Below are 10,018 nucleotides of genomic sequence, written 5' to 3' on the forward strand. Positions count from 1 at the left end.
GTTCCTGAGAAAGAGGGGCCATGACAGGCCCAAAGCGAATCGGCCCATTCGAGAAGATGCTAAAGGTGCTCTGCAAACCGCAGCAGAAGAGCACAAAAGGTCGGCGTCGTCGTCTTCCTTCTCCTTTCTCTTGCTCCTCCTGCTTTCTTTCTGTGCAGCGTGCGCCGAACACCGGAGACGCCTTCTCCGCCGGAATTGAATCGGTAAAGAGACTCGAATTCCTACCTTCTTCCCCCTCCCGTGCCTCGTGCTTGGGTGTTGTTTCCCGGTCATCTGAAGTACCGGGTGAATTTGTTGCTTCCCCCCACCTGGTTATTCTTCTTCTTCTTCCTCCTCTTCTACCTCTTCTTGATTGTGTCGATATTCGGAGTCCTGCTCTGTAACTAGAAATGATTTGCTTCTGCTGATTACTGCACACGATGCTGCTTCTTCGATCAAGACCATGTTGCCTCTGTGACTTTGGGATGTACCGCTACTGTTGTGACATGATTCGGCTTCTTTTGAAATTGCTCCAGTTTCTCTGTTTGTTTGCTTGGTTACATGACGGTGCGGCTTCTCTTGTTGCAGGTCTGATCGATTTGAGCTCATTCTGAAAGAGAAGGAGACATGTCGAAGACGCTGGTGCAGCCCGTCGGGCAGAAGAGGCTGACCAACGTGGCCGTTGTCCGGCTCAAGAAGCATGGGATGCGCTTCGAGATCGCCTGCTACAAGAACAAAGTCCTATCTTGGCGCTCTGGCGTGTGAGTCTCTCTCTCTCTCTCTCTAACTCCTCGGACGATGCGTGCTTGTTTGCCATCTTCTTTGGAACTGTATTGAGTTTAAAATGACCTATACGCCGCTTGCCGTGTTAAATTTTGAATGGTCACTTAGCTGCGTAGGAGAATTACTTCTCCATGATTCTTTGTCTAGTATTTGAAATTTGAGTTACATGTATGTGAGCATCAAGAATGTTGAAGATGGTGAAAAATATAATTTCTTTGTGTTTTCGATTGATACTTCTTCATATTCACTCAAACTGTGGAAGACTCCCTGTTGATACTTGCTTCTATGTTTCAAACATTATATAGAAGGGAAGCATTTTGCGATGTAGATATAAATTGTTGCTTTTCGTGGAACAGCGAGAAGGATGTAGATGAAGTACTCCAGTCGCATACTGTGTATTCAAACGTTTCAAAAGGAGTTCTTGCCAAGTCAAAAGACCTAATGAAATCCTTTGGGACAGATGATCAGACAAAAATATGTTTGGAGGTCAGTGACATTATATTGTGGATCATTACAAGGAGAAAATCATGTGTGTACAATATTCTCTGGGGGTGAATTAGAATAGATGTCTGCAGTTTGCAAGTCTTACCACTTCTGTTATTTGCATTTAATGCTCATGTAGATTTTGGATAAAGGAGAGCTTCAAGTTGCTGGAAAGGAGAGGGAGATCCAATTCGCAAGTCAGTTTCGAGATATTGCCACAATTGTTATGCAGAGGACGATCAATCCTGAAACTCAACGCCCTTATACTATTAGCATGATTGAACGACTAATGCATGAAATTCACTTCGCTGTTGAGCCAAATAGCAACTCAAAGAAGCAGGTATCAAGATATTCAATTTTGATGGACTTATAATAGAAATCTTGTTAAAAAGATGGACTTGCAGAATAATGTTTTTCTTCGGTTAAACTTTTAGAATATCATGAACTTGGTGTTATAAATGTCTGTTTTCATACTATATAAGGCCTTGTCATCTTTAGAGTATCATGATATTTTACTGTTGGATTTTCTTATCTTTTCTTTTCTTTTTCGTTTCTTTCTCAGTTAAATTTCTATGGTAAATAGCTTTTCCCGGTTTCACATATTTACAGAGGAATTTTTGGACATTTATATGCAGAAAATAGCAAGATCTGACATCTATATGCTCATATTAACACAAACATTAAATAGTACAAAACCTAATGGAGGAATCAATCTTTTGCAGCGCTTCACATCGCTATGTTTTTTTCGCTATGTTTTTTTTTTTTTTTTTTGATAACCCAAGGAACCCCCGCACGGCCGACAGCCGGGGAGTAAACCCTGGGGGCGACACGTGCTAGCCACCACACACGTGCCACCGGTTAAGTCACCCTGCAGCGCCCGGGATTCGAACTTCACATCGCTATGTTTAATAAGCTTATATCCTAAATTCTCATGCAGGCACTGGAAGTTATACGTGAACTTCAAAAGCATTTTCCAATAAAAAGAGCTCCTATGAGGCTCAGATTCACCATCACTGAACAGAATGTTTCTTCGCTCCTGGAAAAGCTCAATGCCTGGAATGCTAGTATCGTTTCAAGGGATGAATCTGCAAGTCAAATATCTGTTGTAAGTCTTAGACCATGGTTCTTGGAAGAGTTGCACTTACACTACATAAGTCATACATGAAAACATATCTGAATTCGTGAACTCTGAAATTATGTTCTTCACTTTTGCATGCATTTATTGGGTTGTCCCCATCACAGAATAAAGTGCATATCTAAGAGTATCTCTAATAGGGTGATTCTTACATACCGACTTTCAACGTTGGATGACGGTTAAGACGACTTCTTTCTCGTTTGATTATCATTTTTCATTTCCTTTATCCCCCTTTTAGGAGCTTTTTTTCTCTCATATTAGCTTAAGCTCCTGCTTCTATTAGGGTAGGCTCTTCAATTTACCAGTTTCTCTAATTTTTACTTGGTGTTGTTCGTAGTTTTCTGCGATGAGAATTAATGACATCTTCTATGTGCATAGATGTTTGGCCGGGGACAATATGCCTCTATGTATATGTACTCCGTGAGTCTGGAATTTTCTTGTCAAGTGATGAAGTTTGGACTAATATCCAAAACCCCTCTTTAATGGAAATAAATTGGATCTCTTCTATATTGTTTTCTTGCACCTAGGATGACAAGAAGTACATTCTTTTTTATGCATTCCAGATCTGCTCTAGATAAGTTGAGATGATGTGGTAATAATCCTAAGCTAGTGATGCTCTGTGCAATGAGGATTAGTCTTGTGTGTTTAGGTATGATGTGCCTTTGTTTACGAGCACACGCATTTTATGCAGGTATGTGAAATTGAACCAGGATTCTACCGGGACTGTGAAGCCTTGGTAAGAAACTTGCAGGGGAGAGTGGAAGTTCTTGCATATTCTGTGCATGCTGAAGGGGATACCCAAGTGGACCATTATGATGATCACGAGGACATCCCATCCCAGTCTGAACCCGATTCGGTAGTCCAGCTAAGTGAGAGGATGCAGAAACAGACGCTCACGTCTAAAAAGGAGAGCACGGAGGACGAAGTAAAGCAGAACAAGTGCAGCACATGCAATGCGTTGGTAGGGGACACAAAGCAGTACAGGGAGCACTTCAAGAGCGACTGGCACAAGCACAATTTGAAGCGGAAGACCAGGCAACTCCCCCCTCTCTCAGCGGGAGAGTGCATGGCTGACATGGACTTGGACGACTCGCGAGCAGATTTGAAGGATTACTCATTTTGAGGCTGGTTTTGAAGCTACTGAGGCTTGGTTTTTGTGCAGTCGATGCATATACCCAAAATATATTTTAGTACAGAGTAAAACTAAGTCTAGTAAGTATTGTGCCCTCCGCTTACTTCTTGGCATATAGTCCTGGGGGCAAGTCAGATGGGTCGAATTTATCAAACACTTGTGTTCACTTTATTCCTTGTTCATCGTGTTCGGTCATCAAGTTGGCCTCGTATTTCTGTAAAAGAGTTGAGCAGAAATTTTCCGAGGAATGTGAAGCAACCACACCAAGTTCCCGAGGACTCGATGAGTCTTACCGTGCTTTTCCTGTGGCCTTATTCTTTAGTATTCGAAGCCAAATGGATTAGCTTGATGAACAGCATAGTTTGCGTACTTAAGATTATTGTGAAGCCAATCGATCCAATGACACTAGCATACTGAATCAGCCACCAGTTGGAATTGATTTTTGATAATTCCTAACTTCTTCTTATCATGAATGCAAGGTTTTATTGAAGAAACAGAAAAGGAAGAAACCAATTTAATGAAAACGCAAAACTTCATCAGAAGTGCTCCAAGTTTTCCATGACCAGGTTACCTATTGGAAAGACCATGGAAGAAGTGAATGTTGCGATTCACTTGCTTTGATTGTCGAATTTTCGCGGTTCAATTCAGTTGATGTGTGGATGACATTTGGAGTTGCATTGAATTTTTTAGGGACAATCATAAGGCAAGTCCTTGAGCCCTAAAAATTTATGTTTCGAGCATTTAAATCCTAAAACTCGCAACTTTGATGTACTTGCGGCGTCTATTTAATTCCTTTAAGACGCCTCCATTTAATTATGCTAAGACGAAGTGGACGGAAAATGCCACGTGGGTTATTTTTTCAATCCTACGCGACTCTTGATGAAAAAAATGTTGCGTAAGCTTTCATCTATTAAAACCTAACGGAGCTAATGAAAAAAATTAAAGTAGACGATTATGGTAAGTCTTAGGACATTTAAAGTGCGTCAATTGATGATCGGTAAGCTCGTCAACTCGGAAAAGATTAAAGTAATGAAAAGATTCGTTACTTAGTCACCAACTTTTAAAATGTGTTAGTAAATTGATGATCGGTAAGCTTGCCAACTTTTAAATCTAACGGAATGAAAAGATTCGATACTTCATCACCAACTTTTAAAATGCGTTAATAAATTGATGATCGGTAAGCTTGCCATCCAACACAGTGATTTCACTATGAAGTTATCGGCAAAGGAACATAATTTTTTTTAACTATTGTTGTAGCATCAATTCATCACTTACCCAAATCAATTGCCTCTTATGAACCACGAAGCGATACAATCTGTCTGGGGTGACATCTACTCTTAATATTTCGAATGATTGTAAACTCTATCGTAGTAAATAATTTTTTCCGACCAAAAAAAATGTAAATAGTTCAAAACCCTGAAAATATCTACAAACTTGTTGTATAATTCCTCAAATTAAAAAAAAAATTGTTTTTTTATTATCAAGTTTTAACAGAAAAAAAAGGGACAGAAACCATAGATCACTGGAAATCCTGGATAGCTTATCTTATATTAACAAGAAAACCTACGGAAGTCCAGTCGAGACCCGAAACAGCGAAAGAAGGGTTCTTGTTCTTGCGCTTGCTCTCTCTCTCTCTCTCTCACCACCTTGACTGCGTATGGCGTCGTCGATGATGCTGTGCTCTGCCCATTGAAGCGATACAGCGAGAGCGACTATGGATGCTCCAATCATCGGTAATTCCTCTCTCTCTCCCTCGCTCTCCCTCTCTATGTCTGGGTTGTGAGGCGTTTTGCTCGCCATGTACTGCTCTCTATTTTGGGTCCGTCCTCGTGCTTTCTTCCGATTGGGGAAGGTGAGCTTACGCGGTGTGTGTGTTTCTTCGAATGAGCAGATCCGTTGCAGGGAGATTTCCCTGAAGTGATTGAGGAGTACTTGGAACATGGCATTATGAAATGCGTCGCCTTCAACCGCCGCGGTACCCTCCTCGCCGGTACCCTCTCTCTCTCTCTCGCCCACTCGCTCTTTCTCCGTGGGATTGTTTTGAAGTTGCATTCTTGACGGTGCATCTAATTCTGGGTTCCGCTAAAGCTTTGATTTTTAGCTATCTTGCTTGTGGTAGACAAGAAGATGAGTTCTTTTTGCTACTGTTTTCAAACTGGATGGTTTGAAGTTGGAAAAGACGTGGCTCGACCTCGGCACGTCTGTCGTTAGCGGAGCTCGTAAAAGCCTCTGTACCCATCCTGACCTCGTCTCGGACTGTCCGGTCTGTTTTGGGTGGAGTCATTTATTGCCGCCATTTACTCGCTTTAGAGAATGCCTTCTGATTTCCTTGCAATCTGGGCATGCTGGAAGCTTTAAGATTACTAGAAAGTTGAAAAATACGTTGAATACGTCAACAGCTCTATCTGAGAATTGTTCTGATTTTGTTCCGAGTCTAGATTAGAACACAATTATAGGTGGAAAGAAAAGTAAATATCTATATGGAGTGGAAGGTTTGAAACACAGATCTCACACTTTTGGAGTACACATTATTGATGACTAGAATCTTGGTCTTCAAACCGTTTGGTGATTTTTTAAGTTTGGGGCTACAGTTTAGAATCGCAGTGCAGACATTCTTTTTCTTGCAAGTTGTGGCATGTGGCGAGTCTTCTCTTGGTGCATCCATCAGTTACATTAGGGGATTAGCATCACATTGACTGTGCTGGTCCCTAATTTTAATCTGGAGAAGTAATTCTAGTTCCTTGATTGAATGCAATTTGCAAGTCCTTTTCATAAATTTTAGCATTCGTTTTACTCAATGCTGGTTCTGGAAGTCCTGTGATCAAAACAGTGAGCGTGATTTTTGATATCTGCATCTTTGTTTGAATTTTTTTTTTTTGGCGCTTCTTTTGAAAATTAAGGATCTTTCTGTCTGTTGTCCTATGAAGGAATCACTGTAATTCTTGATTGTGCTATTTCTTCGATCAGTGAATCATACTCAGTTTGATTTGCTTTTCCAGCTGGATGCACCGATGGAAGTTGCATTATATGGGACTTTGAGACCCGAGGCGTCGCAAAAGAGCTCCGGGACAAAGAATGCACTGCTGCAATTACGAGTGTCTGCTGGTCCACATATGGCCACCGCATACTTGTGTCTGCTTCTGATAAATCTCTTATTCTTTGGGATGTTCTAAGTGGAGAGAAGATAGCACATACAACTCTGCAGCATACAGTTCTACAAGCTCGTCTTCATCCTGGTTCCTCGACTCCATCTATTTGCCTGGCCTGCCCTTTCTCATCATCTCCCATGATCGTTGACTTGAACACTGGAAGCACAACAGCTCTTCCAGTTTTGACTGCTGATGTGAGCAACGGAATTGCTCCTCTGCCCCGTAACAAGACATCAGATACATCAGTTACTTACTCTCCGTGCAATGCATGCTTTAACAAGCATGGGGATCTGGTTTATGCAGGAACTTCAAAGGGAGAAATTCTTATAATCGATCACAAGAATGTCAGAGTGTGTGCCATCGTCCTTGTTTCTGGTGGCTCTGTTATCAAAAATATTGTGTTTAGTAGAAATGGACAGTACATGTTGACAAATTCCAATGACCGGATGATTAGAATCTATAAGAATCTTCTACCTCCTAAAGATGGATTAAAGATGCTTGATGAATTGAATGAGGGCTTCAGTGAACCAGATGATGTGGAGAAATTGAAGGCTGTTGGATCGAAGTGCTTGGAACTTCTCCATGAGTTTCAAGATTCCATCACTAGGGTCCAGTGGAAAGCACCTTGTTTTAGTGGTGATGGAGAGTGGGTGATTGGTGGTGCAGCAAGCAGAGGAGAGCACAAAATTTATATATGGGATAGGGCCGGGCATCTTGTTAAAATTCTTGAAGGCCCAAAAGAAGCATTGATGGATTTGGCATGGCATCCTGTTCATCCGATTATCATTTCTGTTTCTTTGACTGGCTTGGTTTATATATGGGCTAAAGACTATACTGAAAACTGGAGTGCGTTTGCTCCAGATTTCAAAGAGCTTGAGGAGAATGAGGAGTACGTCGAACGAGAAGATGAATTTGATTTGGTGCCTGAAACTGAAAAGGTAAATGAGCAGATTATGAGCTTGGCTTATTTTGCTTGAAAGGTTAACAATTATTGAATGTGTATGCATACAGGTGAAAGAACCAGATGTTCATGAAGATGATGAAGTTGATGTTCTGACTGTGGAGAGGGATTCAGCTTTTAGTGACTCAGATATGTCCCAGGAGGAACTGTGCTTTTTGCCTGCAGTTCCTTGTCTTGATGGTCCCGAGCAGCAAGACAAGTGTGTTGGCAGTTATTCCAAGTTGCCAGATGGTAACCATTCTGGATCGCCACTTTCAGTAGAGGCTGGTCAGAATGGAAATGGGAGCAACCATAATTCAAGCCCCCTCGAACGTAAGTTTTCTTTTCCCCGCTTGCTGTATTTTCCAAGTGTTCAGATGCTTCCCTTGTACAGCAGACTGGATTTTCCTGTCAATTCCTGCAATATAGCAATTAGGTTGTACCTGTGACTGTTGTTCTTACCTAAAGCAGATGCCTGACTTAATGTCTGCATGATATATTGCTCACCTCTAGATTTGCTTAGCAACTGCTAGGAATCTTGGTAATGCATTTTTTTCTCTGACATGGCATAGAGGCAGAAAAGACTACATTGAGTATGTGTGATGAAAATTTAGCTGACAATATAGGCACACTATTAATGGATGTTACGGAGGAGGGCAAAGGAGAGTCTCGGGAGGAGGGGTAGTAATCAAGTTGCAGGAATCTGTAGATGAAAATGTGATTTCAAAATAAGTGATTAATGGTTTTTAAGCATGTAAAAAGTAAGTGATGCTTAGGCTGTTTTGTGTTCTGTCTCTTGTGGGGAAGTTAATAGATTGTCATTCTCTGAGTTCATGTGTGGCTGAAAGATTTTTCACCTGACTTGTCTGACTTATGCAGCCATGGAGAATTCAACTGCCGAGGACACAGACGGAGCGCGATTAAAAAGAAAACGCAGGCCTTCGGAGAAGGGGCTGGAATTGCAGGCAGAGAAGGTCAAGAAACCTATGAAACCTTTGAAACCGTCTGGTCGATTGCCGAAAACTAAACAAGCTGTGATTGATCTGGATTCTAGTAATGGTGTATATGGAGACGATGGTTCTGATTGATTCAATCAAATTGCAAATTCTCATTTCATTTTCACCCGCTTGACGCAATGTTTACTGATCTCTACACTAGGCTTTGCTTTGAATGCCGCCTTTACCAGGTTCACTGAAATATTCGAAATCCTTACCGTTTGGTTTGAACGAGGGATGATCTTTTAATTCGTTTTCACCAATAGAACCATGATTACACTTGGTGATTCTCTGGTGATTGGCCAATTTCCTTCTCTTCATCTTGTTTAGTTAAAATTTGCGGGAAGAGTTGAAAATATTAAGAAGAAGGGAAATGAAGTTGGAATTGCCTCACTCATCAGTATCAAGAAGAGAGCTTGGATCAATCCTTGAATCCGTTGGATTCCAATTTGCCATCGGTTTACCATTTTTTAGTCAGTTAATGATAAGATGCTACCACCTACGCTACCTCCTCTTCCTCTCAAGACATATTTTCGGAAAAATGGAAAGAAGAAAGATGAAGTGGCGTTAATGGGGATAGTGGCTGAACAAGTCAAGCCACGTATGGGAGAAGTTAGAGAAAATCTTGGGAAATCAGCCTCACTTTCCCAGAGTGCTTCGTAGGTTTTAGTAGTGGGTTAGTCTTTCCTAGAATTTAGCAAGTTGTTGTTTTGTTCATCTTTATTTAAATGCTTCGGTTATGCACAGTTGTGGATATAAAAAAGATTATGATCTATTGTTCCCTTTCAATCCCAATTCTCCTCTCCTTCTCCGACTCTTCTTCTTCTCTCTCTCTCTCTCTCTCTCTACTGCGGGATTGCTACCATTTTGGTATCAAAGCCAGTCGAACCATCATGGTGAATACTCGTTCCAGCTCTTCGAACCTCGACTCCCAAAACCCACCCCCCAAAACACAACCAGCCCTGCTACCTACGCCTCCACACACCTCTCCGCTTACCAACCTTCCTACTGAATCCCTCTCAGTCCCACCACCAGATGCTGACGCCTCTGCCCAACAATTTGCCTTCATTGCAGCTCGCCTTGCAACGATTGATTCCCTGGTGGCTGACGTGGCAGCGCTCAAGGAGCAATCCAGCGGTGTACCACCGACCGAATCCTTACCTGGCGTTTCCAACAAGACCAAAGCCAAGGAAATTTCCTTCGGACCAAGGGCGCATAGGAAGTCAGTTTGGTCCGAGACGGAGGATGATGAGGCGGACAACCCATGGGGGCATCGCAATCAAACCCGACGGCCATACACAAAAATGGAATTTCCAAAATTCGAGGGAGGAGACCCTCGTGGATGGATACTCAAGGCGGAGAAATATTTCCGCTATTATGAAACACCCGATGAATTAAAAGTTGACGTCGCGGCAATGTACC

The 10,018-nt window shown here is 41.9% G+C and overlaps 2 protein-coding genes across 3 annotated transcripts; both read left to right on the forward strand.

Moving 5' to 3' along the window:
- Nucleotides 1–69: 69 nt before the first annotated feature.
- Nucleotides 70–3,711, forward strand: LOC130136955 (uncharacterized). The gene is made up of 6 exons (XM_056307596.1): nt 70–203; nt 568–740; nt 1,119–1,248; nt 1,385–1,585; nt 2,183–2,350; nt 3,072–3,711. Exons 2-6 carry the CDS (start codon nt 607–609, stop codon nt 3,501–3,503), a joined length of 1,065 nt encoding a protein of 354 aa, XP_056163571.1. The 5' UTR covers nt 70–203; nt 568–606; the 3' UTR covers nt 3,504–3,711.
- A 1,362-nt stretch (nt 3,712–5,073) lies between these two features.
- LOC130134561 (protein RBL) lies at nt 5,074–8,723 on the forward strand. 2 transcript variants are annotated; one of them, XR_008815897.1, is made up of 6 exons: nt 5,074–5,245; nt 5,404–5,502; nt 6,512–7,599; nt 7,673–7,934; nt 8,174–8,362; nt 8,481–8,723. XR_008815897.1 is itself a non-coding variant. In XM_056308825.1 (5 exons), exons 1-5 carry the CDS (start codon nt 5,227–5,229, stop codon nt 8,687–8,689), a joined length of 1,677 nt encoding a protein of 558 aa, XP_056164800.1. In that variant the 5' UTR covers nt 5,075–5,226; the 3' UTR covers nt 8,690–8,723. The 2 variants fall into 2 exon arrangements, 1 of the variants encoding a protein (XP_056164800.1); XM_056308825.1 differs by lacking the exon at nt 8,174–8,362 and having other exon boundaries at nt 5,075–5,245.
- Nucleotides 8,724–10,018: the final 1,295 nt, after the last annotated feature.

The sequence above is a fragment of the Syzygium oleosum genome, unplaced genomic scaffold (assembly GCF_021117445.2).
Source record: "Syzygium oleosum isolate NSW1041296 unplaced genomic scaffold, Sole_v2.1 Sole_v2.02, whole genome shotgun sequence".
Classification (NCBI taxonomy): Eukaryota; Viridiplantae; Streptophyta; class Magnoliopsida; order Myrtales; family Myrtaceae; genus Syzygium; species Syzygium oleosum.